This window comes from Actinia tenebrosa, unplaced genomic scaffold (assembly GCF_029948245.1).
Source record: "Actinia tenebrosa isolate PJP-AT-01 unplaced genomic scaffold, QUT_ActTen_1.0 PGA_scaffold3__52_contigs__length_22856419, whole genome shotgun sequence".
NCBI classification, from domain to species: Eukaryota; Metazoa; Cnidaria; class Anthozoa; order Actiniaria; family Actiniidae; genus Actinia; species Actinia tenebrosa.
In genome coordinates, this window is record NW_028292580.1 from 5959553 (window position 1) to 5981101 (window position 21549).

General features: G+C 36.4%; 1 protein-coding gene, 1 long non-coding RNA gene and 1 pseudogene across 2 annotated transcripts; 2 read left to right on the forward strand and 1 right to left on the reverse strand.

The window, feature by feature from the left end:
- Positions 1-1523: 1523 nt before the first annotated feature.
- Positions 1524-21521, reverse strand: LOC148908244 (uncharacterized). Its single transcript, XR_016120750.1, has 3 exons — positions 21425-21521; positions 15440-15576; positions 1524-1969 (listed from the first exon to the last, which is right to left on the reverse strand). It is a non-coding gene; the product is annotated as an uncharacterized LOC148908244 (long non-coding RNA).
- LOC148908245 (uncharacterized) lies at positions 8100-9354 on the forward strand (annotated as a pseudogene).
- LOC148908246 (uncharacterized) lies at positions 14008-14892 on the forward strand. Its single transcript, XM_089035173.1, has one exon. It carries the CDS (start codon positions 14008-14010, stop codon positions 14890-14892), a length of 885 nt encoding a protein of 294 aa, XP_088891299.1.
- Positions 21522-21549: the final 28 nt, after the last annotated feature.

Genomic DNA, 21549 nt, shown 5'->3' on the forward strand with positions numbered 1-21549 from the left:
TCTAATGTTCTTATTTACTTATTGTGGTTGTCACGTTTTTCAAAACTAGACGGGATGGAGAAGGGAGATTTGTTATTAGTGGGGGCATTCTTGTAAAAACACCTTATTCAACCTTTTTCGAGATTGGTACATACCATATGCAATCATTAGTACAGGTTTTAAGAATTACATTCAAAACATATTAAAAACATTATAAACGTTTTCCCACAACCGGAGTTAGAAATTCTTATGAATTTGCTAATGATGAAGTGGCAAGAAAGTGACTAGCAATGTTAAATTTTAGTTTTAAGCGCCATTGTATGATTATTCTTCTTATATATAATCATTTTTGCCTGAACGTATTTCATTTATTACTTGTTCAGCAATTTCATAGTAGCAAAATTCAGAGTTTACAGGTGTGCAGCATCAAGTTGGTAAGTATGATGTAGTTTACATTTATTTTAGCGTAACTTTTCAGCAAAAAACGGCGTTATTGATTTTAGTGGGCATTGATGAACTGTATTTCATGAATGACATTACATTACTGGTGCAGGAATTTTTTTACGCCTCATGACAGCCATAAGGCGTAAAAAAATTCCTGCACAAAAGAAATTGCCCTACCCCCCCCCCCCCCCCAAAATCTATAGGTCCATCCTTTAAAAAGCCGGTTTAGATTTCGAATATATTGTACATGTTACGAGTGCATTGTATATTATGGACAATAAAGACGTCTTCAAACCGTTTGTTAACATTGCAATATTGTCTAGAGAAATGGCATTCTTATAGGTATAGAATGAGCAAGTAATCATGTTTCTTATTTTGTTTTAGAGTGAGAGCTGATGCGACCACCGCCAGCGCTGAAGCCACGAAAATTAAAGTGCTACTTCGATGAAAATCGCTCAAACTTGGATTCAGCGGAAACTTCCTAAGAATACTCTTTAAAGGTCCAATAATCACTGTATAAAGTGTTTTCTCGATATTCAGGACGAAAGTATGATATTTTGACGATTATTTTTTGGAGTCTGTGACGTCATACACTCAACATCGAACATCGCTCCATACATTTCTTTGTAGTTTATGATCAAAATATCAGTAGTAAAGGGAGAAAGAAATACCCAAACACCCCAAAATATAAATTATAGTCACAAGTAATGTGAAATAAGCACATTAGCCACCTTTTGGGCTTCATAGGAATAAAATAAATTAAGGATTTATATACAAAGAAATATATGTCTTCGAATTTATTTTTTCAATTCAATTCTTAGAAAACGTATTTTTCATTCGCCTTCAATGTGATTACTTCAGTTTTGAAACGATGGGCAGTGAAATTTGATGAAATTCAATGACAACAGGAATATGCAAACTAAAACTCATATTATTTGTGTGTGTGTGTGTGTGTGTGTGTGTGTGTGTGTGTGTGTGTGTGTGTGTGTGTGTGTGTGCGTGTGTGCGTGTGCAAAGAACAGCAATGAAAGAATCGGATTAAAAATTGAAATGTTGCTTAAAGAAATAAGTCATCCTTTTAGTTGTAAAAATCAAACGAGTGATAAACTAAGATTTTTATTCTCGTATAAGTGAAATGCTACATAATTTTTGACAAGTTACGGGACAGATGAGCAACCAAATATTTAGGCCTGTTTTGCGATAAGCTGTACGATGCTGTTTTCATAGGAACTCATTAGCATTGACGTTAAATTCTGAACTCCTTTTATTCTCACTCAAAAGTATCGATTCGTACTCTGATCAAGGAAGCCTAAACAAAAAATCACGAAAAGGACATTCACAGTGGTGTTGGAGGACCAGTAGCAACCCAACCGGCAGCAGCAAGAGCCCACCCACAGCACTGCCTTCCCTCGAGTCCGTTGCTGGCCTGAGATCCTTCATAGCCAAACACAGACCTCTGCCTCATACCATGCGTGTTAGAAGTAGTAGATGCTGTTGTTTTATACAGGGAGATAGATCCTTACAGTTACGATCCAATATATTAGACCTATAAAAGAACAAGGAAATATATCCATTCATTCAAACTACCAAAAAGTATAACGGTAGAATGCAATTGATATATCCTTCCAAACTATGATATACACTGTATTTAAAGCATTTATTATATATTGACATTTTCAAAGCCATGACACGGGATAAAGTTAACCTCCCACCAGCAGGAGCAGGTAATACGCTTTCAGCTTCATAGAGCTGCCAACAATAATGGAAGGTTTTTTTTAAACAACTGAAATCCTATTTCACAAATCCGGACAAAAACCTCCAGTCACTCGGAGTACCTTTGAAAAAATCCAAGAAAGACTTCTGTGTAAGTATAGCTAGCTAAGCTTTTGTGGATTTTATTTCTTTAATTGTTTTTATTAACTGAGTGGATCTTCTATAACTCCACATGCACACAAGTTACGGGGGATAAAGTCATGCAGTGTGTTGTATCTATGCATCTATTTATACAGGGTTTCTTTTCACTTCGTATTTTTCCACAGGCTTTCTTGCGTTCACATTCCAATTCACGCCCGAACTGTTTTTAAGCAACATGGTCTCGAGGTTGAAATTATGATTATCATAAAATGTTTATTGGCGTTGAATTTATGATTAGCATAATCCTTCTGCCAATGAAACAAGAGGCCAAGCCACCCAGGTTAGGCAATCCAAAATGGCGGAAAGTTCTGGTACGTGCGAAGATTCAGTATTGTTATTTTATCCTTGTTTATCGTGCCCCAAGCTTCCTTTTTCGATACTTTATCTTAAATTTTAGATTTACTTTTGGAATATGTTCCGTGTCTTTCGATTTTAGGTAGCAATATACGCAATTCTAGGCTTCCTTCGCTAGATGAACTCCTACGACGAAGCAAAAAGGTGTTAGAACCAACAGGCAGTGATGGTAGTGGTAAGCCAGCAAGGAAAAAAGGAAAAGAAATTCATTTTGATTTTGCAACCGACCCAGTAACTGGTATACGGTCTAACAAAGGGACTTACAAGGGCAATCCAAGGAAAAAAAGAGACACACAAGCATGTGATAATGAGACAAGTTTGTGTGTAGCCTTTTCTTGCCCAAAAAAAGTATTTGAAGCTTACAACTGGAAATAACACATTGAAAAATTTTAGGTAAAAATGCTAATGGAATAAAAATGATAGAGAGAGAGAGTGGAAGTTTTCAATTTTTGAAGCGGCTTTAGTAAACAAATATGTTTTCCATTATTAAAATAGATACTTCATTGTGTGATTCACCAGTCGCTTATTCTCAAGAATGTTACTCTCATCAAGAACTAAATGAAAAAGGTATGTTCTCTTCTCATCACAAAACTTATTATTGGAAACTCATAACGGGGGTTGAAATGTGTAACAGCCATACATTCCTTGATTAAGTCCAGTGTTCTGGAATATCCAAATTTCTGTCAACAAATTATACTTTCCCTAAACCTTTTTTTTTTTTTTTTTTTTGTTTTGTTTTTTTTTTTTGTTTTGCTTCAGTGTCTCAAAACTAATATTTAGAACAGAAAAGTTTGAAGCTGTGATTTCGAGTCTAGTTTTATTTCCAAAATGTGATATTAAAACTCCTAATTTGCTTATTTGAATATTCTGGAGTATGGATCTGATTAGATACCGTATTAGGTATTTGTGCACGTTATTACACTTCTAAATATCTGGAGGGATTAAAGAGGAATAACCCAAAAGAAAAGAAAAGATTGTGTCACATTTTGATAAGCTTTATTTTGATTATTTTATTCTGTTGCATATCTCCAGATGATATGCAGAGTGATCTCCTTAGTGTCAAAAAGCTTCTAGAAGAATGGTAAGCCAGTAATATACAAAAGAAAAAGCAAGGTTGGGCAGACCGCCAGGAGTGTCTCCACGAAAGCTGGACTGGGTCAAGGCCATCTATGTTTGAAGCAGTCCTTAATGCCCATTTCTTGCCTCCCAAACTAAATGTTTGTGGACGATGTGATGTCCATGCTCCAGTTATTAAATGTTCACAGTGTATTGAAAAGTTTATTTGTAGTTTTTGTGACCAAGAGGTGCATGAAAAAGCTGTTTTCCATGACCGAGAGGCCATAATAGATGGTCATTATGTTCCAGTTCCTACAGATACATCCAGCAACAACAGTGGAGAATGGATAACTGTTGGTAATGTACTAGCTGTATAAAGCACTTGCATGCACATTGTATTTACCATGGAAATGCTTTCAAGTGTCATTAGCCCTATGCATAATACTGAACGCTAATTTGCATGAATAAAATATTTAGTAAGTCAGTGAATTGTTTTATACTCAAAACGTCTATGTACGTAGGTTTCATTACAATTATTACATCTGTTCAACCAAGTTAATTTTTGATAATAACCAAGCTTTCGCATGAATAAATACACCACTAGTAAAAATAAAAGCGTGAGATATTTACAAAAAAATTATTTCATTAGGATAGGATGATAGCAATTAGGTAGGATACAACCATTGTCCCTATTAAAAATTCTTATTTTGCGCAATAAAGCACGCCTCTGTTTTATACTCATTTTACTCATTTTTTCAAGAGATTATTTATCAGAATTAATGTACTAAGTCTTCATTTATCTGATGTGTTGTTGTGGAAAAATAAATTTGAACAGTAACAGTAAAGGTTTTCTTGTGATGTCATAGCAGCCATTTAGGGCAAAACAAAAAATATTCTCCTTTGGAAAATCTATTCTCTTGTCATGCAAAGCTATTGAATTATTTATGACCTTATTATCAAACACGGGTGCCATGAAAAACTCTATGTAAGGAAGCTATTTACCTACTGTATGCTAAGGGAACATGCAGGAGCTTTACTGAAATTAATATATGTTGTGTTATTATACATAGTTAGAAGTTTACCATCAAGTTGCCACTTGTTATGTCCAACCTGTCAAAGTCAGTGCACCCCGAAGGACCCATCTCCTGCATCTCATTGTATAGTTGTCAACATTAATGGTATGTGGATGTTAACTAAATACTGTCAGTTGTGCCCCCAACCCACAATCCCAGTCTGTTTTCCACAAAATCTCAATCTCAATCCCATCAACATTTTTCTATTGTTTTCTTGGTCATAGTCCCAGTGCATGAAATCCCATTTCTTAGCCATAAAAAAGGCAAATCCTAGCTTCCATTTTACCCATTCTGAGGACCTCTTTAAAGGTGCAGTTGCACTGGAAAACATACATTACTTCATGAATGGTTTTTGAAACCTTTAGCATTTTTGACTCATTCAATTGATATTGTTTACTTGCACTGTAAGGGTAGCTAAGTAAATTATAAGGTGACTAGCCACTATAAACAATTCTAATCAATAGCTTCAATGGCTTTACTTCAACACACCGATCTAGCAAATGCGTATTTTTGGTTTAGTATTTTAAATCATTGCTCTCGCACATAAGGAAATAGCTCTAGAAAACAGTAAAAGAGGGAACTTGTTTTAATGAACACTTGTTTCTTTAGGATTTCTGGCTGACAATTGGAATAAGAATAAACCAAAACAAATTTCGTAATCGCGCGCCCACCTATAACATTATATCATTCTTCCGATAACAAATGCAAACGAGTTATCTAATTCAACAAATGATAACAGAAATATTAGAGCCCTGCTTTAATACCCATAGCATTTAGAGATAAATTTATTGCCAAAAAATGCCGGTAAAAGTACGTTTTATGAGGTAAGCTTTAATAGATTTGCATGTTGATATCGACAAACAAAGCATGCCTGGCCATTTCTGCATTTCAGTTGGTTGAACAGTGCACTTTCCTGGCGTTTTCGAAATGTTTTGAATGATTTTAGTAGTGAAACTATGAGTAAGACTGTTGTTTTATTGTTGTTGTTTTTTCTGTTACATTCCCCATTCTCTGGTGTATTAATTATTATACAAAGGACAAGTTCTGCCTTACTTACGCTCCTGCATTACGACAGCCACGTGCTTGATATGACATGACAGAACTACAATATAGCGTTCGCCTCCTAGCACAGCCTGGCCTCTTGTTCATTGGCAGAAGGATTATGCTAATCATAAATTCAAAGCCAAAAAACATTTTATGATAATCATAATTTCAACCTCGAGACCATCCTGTTTTAAGACTGCACGTCAACGAACAATACTTGACCTATTTGAAGGTAAGAAAGGACTTTCGTGATTTTAATTTATAGTAGTTAAAACATTTTTTTTTTTTCATCTATTGACTACACCCACTTACAAGAATGTTGTCATATAAAGATAGATCATTTAGAAATTAATTAGAAAATATTTTGACCCAACTTTAATCTGTCTTCGGTCAGAGCTTAAATGCATTTTAGCTTCCATTCACATGTCATTTGGATGGAAAGAAACTAATTTACGGTTACGATTTACTTGTTTCAGGAAGTCAGGCGATTATAGAAATAAGGATAAGAATAATGCGATTATAGAAATAAGAATAAGAATAATAAGAATAGCATTGCTAATCCTCTCTTGCTCTCTTTTCTGAATGACCATGAACTGTGCCATATCTTACAAGACTGCGTGAAAAATCATAGGCTAGACTAAGAAAGACGTCATAATGTTAAAGGGCTCTTGGAGAAAGATATACGGACATCCGCTTTTTTGTTTGACATTCAATCGCATGTTGCTGTAGTGAGTCCATTCAGATATATGCTCAATACTGGTTTGAAGTGATGAGGTAATCGATCTTGATACATTTCATAAACAGTGGGACTTGTAGAGGAGGAAAGCTCGCTAGATCAGCCCAAGATATAAATTGGGCGAATTCAGTCATTTCAACCAGACAGACAAGCAGTTTTGGTCTGATACCAGCACCATAGTGGAGTCGAATATGCATTTCAATTCGATGACCAAGCCTGGGTCGAGAATCTTGATGCTCTTCATCTAGTTAAAACGAGATCTGTGAAAAGAAAGTCTGACTTTATCAAGCTGTGTTCAGGATTGTTTAACTTTTCAATTGTTTTATTTACCTCTGTGACACTGCTAGAATGAGTTGACTGGAGAGCAATATACCAATCCCTGATGACAGGCACAGCCAATCCAGGATAAAAGCAGAGCTTGTGGCAAAGCATTGCCAGACATTTTTAACAGGAATGCTACCACTGGCACATTCACAGCTGACGCAAACATCACTGACACCATCAAGCAAAAAATCAAAGATGAAGCAGGAAATTCTTGTCCCCTTTAGGTTTGCATTATTTTGAGTTATTATATACATGTACTGCTAGTATTGCATGAATATAACGCAGTGGCTGCCAAAAATGAGACCAGTTTGGAAATTTGAAAATTACGAAATTTCAAACTACAACAACTGATATCTAATATACAGTGATCAGATACAGGATTTATAAGACTTATAATTTTATAATATAATAGAATAAGTTTTAGAGGAGTTGGATCCTTACGAAACGGGCCAACATTGACGTTGTTAGGTTAGGTAGTTAGCTTTTCTCGTAGCTTCGTAGCTTTACGTTGTGGAAAAGTCCAAGAGTTCCTGAACGGGAAAACAGCTTGGGCTGACTGTGGATCATCTTGAAGCCGCAGTATTTTCATTTTGGTCAGCGGCGAATAGTTTTAGTTACCAGGAACGCATGCTTTTGTATAGTACGTAGAAAGCCCCGTAGAAAGTGTACAAAACGATTGACAACGGAAACGTTAATGAACAAGAAATCAAACCACCGCAAATTGATAATTAACATGGAAAAAAGATATGTAAACACTATTTTGGCGCGGGAATTTAAACATTTTCACTAGCCATGGTCCAAAAAATGTGTCTTCATCGGTACTGCATCTGGTGTTTGGCCCAGACTTGCATTGCTCGAAAGCATGGTTCGCTGTGGGAAGTGAAATGGCAGATGGAAAAGTCTAAGAGTTCCTGAACGGGAAAATATTTAAAGTATTTAAAGGAGAAGTAAAGGAAGTATCAAAAGAGAATCGATCATAGGCGAGAATGGATTGCCAGTCGATCCGCAATGGTTAGGTAAGAAGAAGAAGGACTTAGTTCCAGTATGTACGCTCTTTGGACTATTGAGTAGATCCCTGAGAAAAAAAGAACTTGAAAAAGGACTTATTTTTGCGATCTAATGAATTCTCGCTGCTTCCGAAATTCATAAATGAATCAGCGTATGCTTCTATACAAATGGCTGGAAGGCAACAAGCTGGTGCCATTTTTGAAACACCACCAACTAATCCAGTGGCGATGCGCTCAATATCCAATCCAGAAAATCAAGAAAAGCCATGTAAGAAAAACATGAATGTGTTGCTCGATCTACAGAGTGGATCATTAAAACATATAATATATTATAAATTATCGTCGTCTAGTGCCCCTGTCTTGAGTTCGGCATGAGCCCTTTTGCACTTAGTGTGCGTGGCAGTGATGTACAAAACTCACTGTGCATGACATTGCAGTATAAACGACTATCAAAGTATAAAAGCAGCCATATTGGAGTGCAAGGGGATTTACTAGGGAATTAAGAGACGCCAATACTAAGAGCTGAGGTTGTGTAATAAGGCATTCGCGTTCAATGGCCTTGCTGCGTCGTGCAAAACCTGAACTCGACAGATCATCCGAACGTTGACTTGAGATCAGAAGACGAATCGAGTGATGTAGAGGATTCTAGACATCTGCATCACTTAGATGAAACCCCCGCATCTGGCAAAAACGTTCCAGTTCCAGGCATCACAGATCCTATTGCCTGTTTCAAAGACTACCTGAACAAGCAACATTCATCTTTGAAGAAGACCTCAGAGACGACGCCATCTCTTCCACAGAATCTGTAGCCAAGAAATTGAAGGAATCCACAGAAATTACCTTTAAGTACGAGGGTAATATACAGCAACAAAAGTTTAATGTGTCACTAGTTGAACACTTAGAAGCAGCCCAGAAATCTCTAGCTAAAAAGAAATACACACAGGCCCACAGTTCGTTGGACACTTTGGCGAAAGAGATAAAGAAAAGAAATAAACTTATCAGGCTGGCTGACAAATCCCCAGCAGGATGGGATGTGGTAAATGAGTATTTGTCAGACGAGCTTCAGGCAGGAGCGAGGATGAGAAAAAGATCAGTAGGGCCGAGCAAACTGCACAACGAAAGAAGAATCAACTCAAACAAAGAGGCAGAGGCAGATTTCAACCTTACACCTTTAACACAACAAATTCCTACTAGCCAGACTGCGAGTCAGCCACCGAATGAATCAGCACCACCACTCTTACCATCAGCTTTCGGTTACAGACAAGCACAGTTCAATAGGTTTCAGTCCAGAAGGGCCGGTCCAAACGATATCTGCTTTGCCTGCGGGCTGCAAGGGCATTGGAGGGCTGATTGCAGGAAATACCTGGCTAAAAACGCCTCAGTTACTGCTAGTAATCCACCACGTACCGGAGATAATCAGTAACCATCACTAAGGTGTTGCGTATGTAGCTTTGATTATATGATAATGGGTAGTGTTCAGAATTTGGAATTAATTCATTGTGTGAAAGACACGCAGTTTGTTTAAGAAAATGATGAAAAATTTGAATATGAGCGAAATGATAAAACACAAACAAAATATCCAGTTATAGAAGGAGTTTGCTCCTTCTTCGGCAAGCTTTTGTTGTGTGCCGGGGGAGAGACAAGAAAGGAGCTTGAAGATATGGCGGCAAAAGATTTGGAGGCTGGTCCCCTAAATCCATGCCAACAAAAGAACTGTCAACTAGAATTAGATTCTGTCTTGATGGAAGCTCGTTTGCTGTATGACAAACTTAGAAAATGTACTAGTTTCATTCAGCAATTCCTACACCGTAAAAAGGTTACTTTAAAGGAGAACCCCACACTCGATCCATGGCTTACTCAATTAAAAGTTTATTATATACTTATCTTTTCTACAAAGCCTTGACTCCATAGCATCAAGTACAGCAGAGAAATAATTTACGAAAGACACGAAAAATCCGAGCATGGCGGTCGCCATTTTGAATTGCCTTCTGAATGCGCAACATACTACTGGTCAGCAGCGTGTGACGTCACTGCGCGGTCTATCAACTTTCGCGCGAAATTCAACAAAAACACTCTCTACACGGCTTTGTTTACTAATTTTTTCACTCCTCTTTTAAAAATTATGCCTCATTGTATGGTGCCTGGTTGATTCAATGGTTCCAAAATAATACAGGGAAAAGAAATTTCCTTTCACAGAATTCCAAAAGACAAAAAAATTGCAAAAATATGGCTGGAAAAAGTAAGAAGAAAAAATCCACCAAAACGCGAGTCATGCTACGTCTGTAGCGAACACTTCATGCCAGAATGCTTTGAAAAATCATTTAAACATCTGATAGGTCAAAAAGAAAAAAAAATGCTGAAGTCTGAGTCTGTCCCTACTATTTTCAAACACAAAAAAGAGAAAAGACAACGCCAATTTTCCATTCAAAGACGGAACAAACAAGACAAGCAAGAGGTGGGTCAATTTATTTATATTTTCTCTCTTTTTTTTTTTTTTTTTTTTTTTGAAGTTTGCAGAAAAAGAGTAGTATTTAGTTAAAAACACGCACTGAAACGACTATCAACCTTGAAAAATACTTCCACAAGCAAATAAAGTAGTATTTGACATAATAAATTGTTTCATGAAAATGTACTATCTTTCTTCGTTTATTTCTATTTCAAGGAACTCGTCCAATTAATTGCATCAAGTAATGTCCATCTTGACACTGTACAACCAGAAGACACTTTAACTATAACACCACAGAACAGCAAAACAACTGTTGATGCCAGTACACAATATTCCTCTTCAGATTGTTGTGGTATTTATCATCGTACTATAGGAACTCAGACACTGAAACCATCTAAAAAAAGAAATAATAGTTTAGTCCATCAGCAGACCTCTCCAGTTGTAGATTTTGAGACAAATTCTTTAATTCATAGTCAAAAAAATACCCTTCTTGATCATAGCTACTGCCAAGCACCCTCTACTAGTACTGCATCAACTGGAATGGAACAGGAAAGACAACTCGCTTGTACTAATGTTGTTGATTGTGACATGTCTGACCTGGAAACATCTTCAGATGAAGTTTCTGACAATGATTACATCTATGACAGCTCAGATGAAAGCAGTGAATACTCAGAAATTTCAGAGGACAACAATATTGGTGATGACCTCAAATTCATAGTATATGAAAGTGAACTTGACAAGCTTTTTCATTTCTGTCACGTGTTTGTCACCAGTTAGTGAAGTGGAATGGAACAGGAAAGACAACTCGCTTGTACTAATGTTGTTGATTGTGACATGTCTGACCTGGAAACATCTTCAGATGAAGTTTCTGACAATGATTACATCTATGACAGCTCAGATGAAAGCAGTGAATACTCAGAAATTTCAGAGGACAACAATATTGGTGATGACCTCAAATTCATAGTATATGAAAGTGAACTTGACAAGCTTTTTCATTTCTGTCACATGTGTTTGTCACCAGTTAGTGAAGTGAAAAAAATAACAAGTGGTAGTATGGTGGCCATGCATACATTATGTCTACAGCATCATGAACTCACCTGGACTTCCCAACCCTACATGAGCAATAATGTACCTGCTGGAAATGTACAAATACCAGCTGCTATTATATGCACTGGTGGAACATTTCAAGAATTTTCTAGTTTTGCTAAAGCTCTAAAATTAAAGTTCATAAGTGAATCATCATTTTACAGCACCCAAGACAAGTTTGTATTACCAGAAATAAATAAGCAATACCAACACCAACAGCTATCTGTGATAAATGATGTAAAGAAACATAATACTCCTGTTGATTTATGCGGGGATGGGAGAGAGCTGACAGTCCAGGCCATAATGCTAAATATGGTACATACAGCATGATGGATGAAGATTCAGGGAAGATAGTCGATTTTGCATTAGTCCAAGTCTCAGAAGTGTCATCGTCAAATGCCATGGAATACGAAGGTTGCAAAAGAACACTAGATAATTTACTTAACAACAAAGTCTCAATACGCTCCTTAACTACTGACCGTCACACTCAAGTAACGGCAAAACTGCAGCAAAACTACCCTACTATCAAGCACCAATATGATGTTTGGCATTTATCCAAATGGGTGACAAAGAAGCTGTCAAAAAAAGCAAAACTCAAGTCAAATAAAGATCTAGAGTCTTGGATTAAATCGATCAACAATCATTTATGGTGGAGTGTGCAAACCTGTAACCAAGACCCCAAAGTTCTTGCTAGTAACTGGGTGTCGATCACCAACCATATTTGTGACAAACATACCTGGAAAGAAGGTAAAACCACTGTATCTTGCAAGCATCAGAAGCTATCTAGACGAGAACGCAAAGAAATTAATTGGTTAAAGCCAGGATCACCTGCTCACGTAGCACTAGAAGAAGTCATCTGTAATCAGAAGTTTCTAAAGGACATTGTTAAGCTTACTGAATGTCATCACACTGGAAATCTGGAAGTTTTCCATTCTCTACTACTAAAGTATGCACCCAAGAGAAAGCACTTCTCATACCAGGGAATGGTTGGCAGAACCCAACTGCCCATTATTGATCATAACAACAACAGCAATCGAGAACAAGCAATTACTAAGAAAGGAGAAGGCCGATATCGTGTGGTTTTTCCAAAGACAAGAAAAACCTGGGTCGCTAAGCCAGTGCTAACACAGACGTCATATTCATTTGTAAACATTATGGTGGATGAAATAGCTGAATGTCACAAGAATAAGAAAACACTGCCAAAAATAAATAAAAAAATAAAAAATAAAAGCTTGGATACAGAGTTGTTCATGATCTGACTAGAAAACTGGTGGGAAAGAACTATCACATATTTGCTGATAATTTTTTCTCATCAGTTACTCTTGCCGAGGACCTTCTAAAGGACGACCTCTACTGCTGTGGAACGGCAAGATCGAATCGTAAAGACTTTCCCGAAGAGCTGAAGGACAAGAATAAGATCAAGCGCCTTCGCCGAGGAGAGTCTTTATTTTTACAGAAAGGCAATGTTGTAGCGACAATATGGAAGGACAAAAAGGCGGTAGCATTTATCAGTTCACACTGTAATGCTACTGGAAACGAAACAGTGAGAAGGAAACAGAAAGATTGCACTTTCATCGAAGTACCTTCGCTTCCCGTAGTCAAGAGCTACAACAAGTATATGGGAGGAGTGGACATGGCCGATCAACTACGACAGTACTATAACACTACTTGAAGAGCAACAAAGTGGTGGCGATACCTATTCTGGTTTTTTATCGATGTAAGCATTACCAATGCTTATATTCTTATGAAGTTGGCCCCAAACTATCCCACCCTTACACAGCTTTCGTTCCGGATTGAACTGGTCAAATGTTTGATGAATGGCTTCTCCTCTAGCAAGGTTGGTGTAGTTGAAGGTGCTGTCCAAGAGGGACATTGGCCAGTGAAAATGTCCAAAGGCCGCTGTAAAGTCTGCTTGAAGGGCAAGAGAGTTAAGTTCTGCACGCAAGGATATGAGAAGTGTGGACTGCGAATCTGCAAGGACTGTTTCAAGAACCACAACTTGCACCTATGAGCGCCTTCAAACAAAATGGCGGGAGATTCAAATTGTAGTGAACACTGTTGTTGTTTTTGACTGTTCTCAGTGTATATAGAACATGAATTATTGAATACAAGTACACTGAAATATCTCTTACATTTCTAGATTCTTCTTTCTCAATTTTAAGGTCTATATTTAAATGATTTATAGCACTATATTAGCAACATCAGTTTGTATGTTAGTAGTTTCAATTGAAAAATCAAAGGAATGATTTTACCTAATGAATTTTGCTATTTAAAATGTTCATATTATTCTTTAATAGGTATCATTGAAAAGATTATTTTTTGGAAAATAAACTTTTTTACTATTGTATTTCTTAAAATCCTCTGGTTTTCTTGATATGAATGATTTAGTAAGGGTATCCAAAAACACCTCATATTTGTCTGGCACCCCTTGGGCAATTAGAGCAGTTACAACCTGGACCCCTTGGGACTGAGAGGGTTAATGGCCCTCCACACAACAAGGGGATCCTTATCTACCAGAATGCAGCCTTCAAGGATTCCAACATGATGCTTAACGCAAAACTGAAAAGCCTGAAGCAAGAAGGAAAGCACAATGTACAACACAAACCTACCATTGAGATGGAAGATCTCCGGAAGCTCAAAACAAGTGCTATCATGAGTCCAAGTACTCCCAACAGTTTACTAATGAATGTATGGTTTCATTGTACTTTATACTGGTGTAGGAGAGGGCTGAAAGGTCAACGAAACCTGTCTAAAAGCAGCTTCAAGTTCCTCAATGACGAAAACAGGCCATATGCCACTATGACTCATGACGAGGCCAGCAAGAATCACCCAGGTGGTTTTGGCGACCAAGAAAGCTATGAAAAGCTTGCTTTGATTTACAAAACTGACACTCCACATGATGGCTTCTCATCTCTTCAACTTTACCTTAACTGTGACGCATTATTTCAGGTTCCCAAGAGAAACTTAGCACGTTCTTCCGAAGCGGTGTGGTGCAAGAATCAAGTGCTTGGTGTAAACAAACTCGGAAACATGATGAAGGAACTGAGTTTGGCAGCCAAACTTTCCAAAGTCTACACCAATCATTGTGTAAGGGCAACTATGATCACCCTCTGGCCAAATGCTGGGCTATCAAACAGGCATATAATGGCTATTTCTGGCCACCACAATGAGCAGTCTCTACAGAGCAACAACTCGCGGCCTTCGTCAAACCAACTTCAGCAGTGTAGCAACATCCTCTCTCTGGCCATCAATCCAGTTCCAAGCCGCCAGATTCAAGTTGTTCCTGAAAAGCCATTCTGTTTCACAGAATGTACTCACACAACAGGAGAAATTCAATTTTGGAGCCCTATTCAGTGGATGTTCCATCAAGTTGGTCCGCATTTCTTTCATCAACACCGATGGAAATCAAGCTCGAGTTCTGGCTCTTAAAATAGTGTTTTCTTTTCGGTCTAAAATGACTAAAGCCATTGGTTAAGCTTTGGAATTATTATTTTATCTAGATTTGCTTGTAAAAGGCTCTTTCTCAAGGGAGAAAGTCGCTAAAGCTTGGCTTCTTCTCGCTTTGAAATAAAAAATTTTCAAATTGAATTTCGTGTTTGAAGGCATGTATGAAACTCGCAATTTGATTGGTTAAGCGTCTTCTTTCGCGCAATCTGATTGGTTATTGCAAATGCACAAGTATATAAGGAGAATTGGTATTTAAAACTTTGAATTAAATTCTTCTGTTTTATTCAATTGTGTTTCGTTATTTTTGTTTTGAAGAAAATAATTTTATAAAACAAAATACATTTACTGTGTTTGCACAGGCTAACCACCTGCAAATCGCCTGCGGCTCGTGTTTGCACTGATCTGCTCTCGAATTTTTCCAACAACATCTCAGTTTGCAGTAGCCTGTGCAAACACAGTAAATGTATTTTATTTGTTACAAATTAATTTTTTACGAGGAAGACATATTAAAGATAAAGTTGAGACTTACAATATTGTACCATCCTGTTTGAAAGAATTTCTGTATGGTGGCAAACTTATGCCCAATGGAACCAATTTCTCTGAAAATTGCAGGCACAGTTCAACATTTTCAATGCTTGGGGGCTCAGATTTCATGAAGAAGTATACCTATTAAAAGAACAAAGTAAATAAACTTAACTGTAAAACTATAGATATTTTTATAATATTATTGAAGATTCACATTTTCTTTTCAAATACATTAGTTTAATAATCACAATTTGTGAATATTTATTACCTAAATATAAGTATATTTAGTTATTTATATTTATATTTTATCATTTCTACTATTCAATTTCAAATGGCTGTTTAAAATTATTAATAATAATAGCCATTTCAAACTGAATATTTTTAACCAGTATATTGCAAGATTTTTAGTTCCAGAAATTATCCATACCACACCCAAAGATTTTCGAATTTCCAAGGGGTGGGAGGGTCGAAATAATTAAAATATGAAATTTCCAGGGGTGGGGGTTGGGGGATCTAACAAGAAAATTCCTTCCGTTGGGGGGAGGGGGTATGGATAATTCCTGGAATTACGCAATACTAGAAGAAAAGGATGTGCTTTTTCTGATAAAAGTGTACCATATTTCACGCCTGTTTATTTGATGTCTTTGTTTCAGTGCCAATCACAATGAAGAATATTAAATTAGGAAGAATGGTCAACCAGTGTCTACAGCATCAAAAATGCAAATGCAAAAATAATTATTTCAATAATTATAAATGCCCACTTGTGTCTATATACTATGATATAAACACGCTGGGAGCTGTAGAGCACTTGAGAACCCCACGACTTCTCTCTTGCTCTACAACTCCCAGCGTGTTTATATCATAGTATATAGACACACGCGCTGTTTTATATTCCTTAATTAGTTAGCCCTATCACGAGGCTTGAGGAATACTGGTTGTTTCACTACCACACACTTTCGCTACCGTCCTTTTGCTACCACCCAGAGTCCTTTCACTACCATCATGAAGTCTTTTCGCTACCATTGGAAATTGGTAATTTCCAATGTAAGCGAAAGGACTCTGGGTGGTAGCAAAAGGACTGGTAGCGAAAGTGCGTCGTAGCGAAACAACCGGTTACCAGCTTGAGTTCTTCTACTTTTATATCCTCTTATAAACCTACTACTTTCATCTTTATAACCGAAATGTTTCCTCACTTAATTTTTAATGAAATTAGTTCTCTAGCTTGTAGCACATGAAAACCAGCACAACTTCGTACAACTTCACCAAAACGTAAAAATTTAACGTTACCTTGCACAATAACTAAGAAAATGTCGCCATAAAAACGTCATTGTCAAACAAATATCTTTGTTTTGGTTCCCAATGTTGATAATCTACGTAATAATCTTTCAAAGAAAATTGGACTTTTTCGACACATCAGTCCCTACTTAAAAACCACAGAAAGAAACATATTACAACACGGTCATCAAACCTGCTATCATGTATTGCTCTACACTTTGGTCATCATGTAACAGTAGCTCTATTAATAGGGTTATGCAACAAAAAAGAGCGGCAAGAATTATCTTGAATGTAGATAAATCTTCCCGTTCTATTGACTTGTTCAACGAGCTAAGATGGCTGCCTTTTTGCCAAGAATCTTACATCAACAGATGCACCATTGTGTACGATAAGATTAACAGGACCTGAACTCCTTACATCAGTGATCTCTTAGGAATGAACTCTGAAGTCCATAAAAGATGAACATGCTACTGTAAAATAAATGCCCGATGTCCAACATACAAGAAAGAAACAGAGGGAGGGCACACCATAAGTGTCCGCTGCGCAAAAGAGTGGAACAAATTAAATAAAAGTATCAAGGAATCTTCATCAAGAAAAGTCTTAAAAAGAACTCTATTTAAAATCTAGCTTGATAATCAGATTACGAATTTATGTTTTAATTCAATTAATTAAGTTTTATTACATTATTGAATAATGAATTTTTTCATTCTTCTTCACTCGCTCCACTTGTTCCTGTTGCATAACCCTTCTTTAAATTTTTTTTTTCAACTTAGAATTTTCTAAGTCTCTATATGATGGCTCCCCTCCACTTCAGCAAGTGCAATGGGTCGTTCCACTTGTTCCGGCTGCATAACCCCCCTTTAAAATTTTTTTTCCACTTCAAATTTTCTAGGTTCGTCTATATATACCTGTTCATGTTAGCACTATGAATTAAAAATGTGGGTATCCTGTGGCCATTACTGCCACCAAATAACGAAATGAAGTGTCCTGTCAGGCCGATCCAGTGGATCCACTGGAATATCAACCCTCGTCTGATTTTTAGAATAAGGGACCGCTCATTATTTATCTAGAGGGGGGGTACAAAATGATCAGAATTTCTGCATATCGCTGAATATATATATATATATATATATATATATATATATATATATATATATATATATATATATATATAATGATTTTGTGCTTTATTAGGCAAGTTTATCTATTATTTATCTTTATAATACATAATGTTATACTCCAGTCCAATGAACCTGAATATTTTTGATACAGTGTATAAAGTTTTCACCTTCCTTGGTATTGTGCATGGAATACTATTATGAATTTAATAATGGGTGTAATATAAATATAGAAGCCTACAGGTGTTGCTAAAGAAGAAAATCAGTAATTAAAGATAGAGACTTTCATTGCCAGCGGCTTACAATTACAATATGATAATCTACTCAAAAATGGAGTCTAAAGCTAAAGCAGTCAAAGAATTAGAACTTCAAGTTAAAGAAAAGAAATTCAGAAAAAAGAAGCAGAGCTTCAAAAGTATGTTTTATTGACATGCACCTAATTTTTAAAACGTTGTCGGGTTCAAAAAAAGGCTATATCATCAAAGCTAAGACCAAAGGGGAGCATGGGAAGACAAACAATTATGCTAATTTCATGCGTATTGCAGTTTTCCCTTCCTGTGCACATCTTATGCAACATGGCTTTGGCATGTTGTTAATCTACGTAAATCGAATTTGCTCTACTGTGCATTTTTACATGTCTATATATAATACACATTTCGGAGTACCCAAAATCCTTTTTGGTCTTAGCTTCGATGATATGACCTTCTTGAACCCAACTACATCTTTTCAATTAGGTGTATATAAATTATGATATATGTACATATGATATATATAATTATATATTTTTCAAAAAAGGCTTTTGAAGGTTTTGTTGCCTCTTGCATACCAAGCCTGAAATACTCTATGGTTGTGAATGAATCAGCAATTAGCCACAAGAATTTGAATTTTTCAAACCTTTTTTCCTTGTTTTTCAGGAATATTTTCAGACATATTTTCTTCTGTGCTGACATTATTGGGGAAAAAATTACAAAACATTTTTTTTTTTTTTTTTTTTTAATTTTATTTTATTCTATTTTTTATTTTTTATTTTTTTACATGTTGTAATACAATTTTATTTCACATGGAAAAGAATGTGAATTTTTTTTTTTTTTTTTTTTTTTCCTTTAAAGTGGAGTTCTAACAACATTTGAAAAGGTATGAGTGTATTTGTGGGGGGTTGGGGGTTGTATACAATTTCTTCAAATGTGAGGGGACTTTGAAAAAATCATCTTTCACAAAAAAAAATATCTCAACCTCCACCCCCCCTCCTTTCCCTAGATAAATAATGACCGGTCCCTAAGTGAACAAGTCTTGTCTGGCATCACGCACTTTGGCACGTTGCAAAGTAGTCTTGGGAATTCTAACTTGGTATTTAGAATTTCATGTTTATTTGTAGTAGTCTTGACAGCAAAAATGTATTAATATAACTTCAGAATTGGCTTGAAGAAACTGCACAAATATAGTACAAAACTCCTGAACGAAATCAGAATGAGCCTCATTTATGTAACGAACAAAAAGGCATTAATTATTAGCAATGATCTTCGGATACAGAGAATACTGCTTTCAAAAGTTGAAATAAATTAATGTGTAGTTTGTCACAATGAGCCATTACACAATGAGCCATTACAATTAGAATTCTTGAAAATCCTTGCCGCCTTTTAATTTACAAGGAATTCCAAATAAATTTGAATTTCTAATTCAGCTCAGTCTTGAATTACAGCAGTCAGCAAAACGGAGCATGCCTAGACATTAATTCTGTCAGGTGATAAGCTAACTCCACCCCCTCCTAATAACATAGTAACTTTGATTGACAACTGCCATATGCTTCCTATAGCAGAAGCCCACAAAGGTCTACTGGGTAATGTCCCGTACACCTATCAATCTATGAACACGTCATTTAAATCCATATCTTGGTATTATTGCACAACCTTGAAATTTTGTCGAGCAGAAGACGACAAAAAAAACAAATGTATTTTATGAGCGGTATACCACAGGTAACCCGCTAATAATTTTATTCAGAAGAGTTCAAGCGTGTTACTTGATTACACGTGCTCTCTTGCATCAAACTTTGGAGAATAAGGCCTCGTCCCAGAGGAGGTTCCACTAGTATCCCAGAATGCATTGTGTTTGATACTATATTATCACTTTTTCGTGACATCATCACTTTGCTTTGACCGGCTTAGAGTGCACAACAAGATGGCGGTGTTCAGACTCGGCAAATGCTTTTCAAGATATTTCATTATTGTATGTTCATTGTGTTTCAAAAGATGATTTTTCTGTTTGTGTACAAGGCCTTGAAGGAGTACGAGTCGTTTTAGACTAGTTCACGTCAGTTTTTTGGAGAAATTGAGAGAGACGTGTTGCTCTTGTTCCAACAACAACGAGTGACAACTCTTCGATTGATTACTTGTTCAATAACGTCCGTAGCCCAGCTCTTATTCGCCTTACTTAAACATTTAGTATAGGAGTAAGTAAGGTTTATTAAACATTTTTGTTTTGTATAAAATGGGCTAAAAATATCACACCTTTTACGAGTGGCGTTTGTGATAGATTCTCGTAAATATACTTCAATTGTGACTGTCCAAAAGACTATAAATCATGGGTCATTTTTGGTCATTACAAAGTTTTGCTTTTCCTAAATATCTGAATTACACATAATTGTTGCTTAAACTTAAAATACTCAAATATATGAAAAGCAGCATTTACTTGATGTACCATATAAAATCCAATATGACATCAGGTATGACACCGCGTGACAAAGTGAACTCGAGTGATATAACTCTTACAATTGGCGTAAATCCAAACAAATATGTATGTAGATTAAGAGTATTATTAATAAACAATACAAGTTCATGAGTTTTTACCTCGTACAGGTCACGTAACAGCTTATACGGAAAGTGCAAGTCGCACACCGCTACACACGAGTAGAAAGCGACGCCATATTGGAAAACGAAACTCGCAAAGTAACTTGGGATACTAGTGTATCCTCCTCTGCCCTCGTCCACGCTATGCCGGATAAATTTGAATCCGAATTTTCACACTGAAACCGAAAAAAAATATTTCCGTCCACACTAATACGGCTAGCCGGCGTTTTCAAATTGTTCCACTCTGGAGACCGTATTCGAAAAAATTCGTTTTCGGTGAAGAATTGTTCTGGATTCGCCCGGACTAGTGTGGACGAAATAGAAATTCGGATTCAAATTTATCCGGCATAGTATGGACGTAGCTTAATACTTCAAGGTTTTCCAAATAATATCATAGATCGCTGAGCTTAAAACAATCATTATTTTGCAGTTTTTACCTTGGATTCCGCTAAATGAAACCTCAATGAAACAGTCTGTTTCATGAGGCCGTAAAATTCAATACATCGTACAAAATATAGACAATTTACCGGCAAACATCGCAAAATCTCTAATAAAGCATTAAAGCATAATTCATTTGGGATATTTAAGTTTTTTCAAGCAATAAATCGTTCAACTTGAAGCTAAATTGTTGAGAATGAATCCCGCCAAAACATGGCGACAAGCAACCGAACTCTTTACGGTTAATTCAACTCTAAAATATCGCTCTAAATAAGTGAATTAAACAATAAATGGTTAATATGATAGGTAATTTACCTTTAGGATGCAGTATGAGCCCGTAAAGATCCATATTTGAGGAAGAAAAGAAGCATTTTTAGTCAGAAAATATTCACACACCAACTTTTCTCGTCGACTACTCCTCTGATACCACGTGCCTGCCT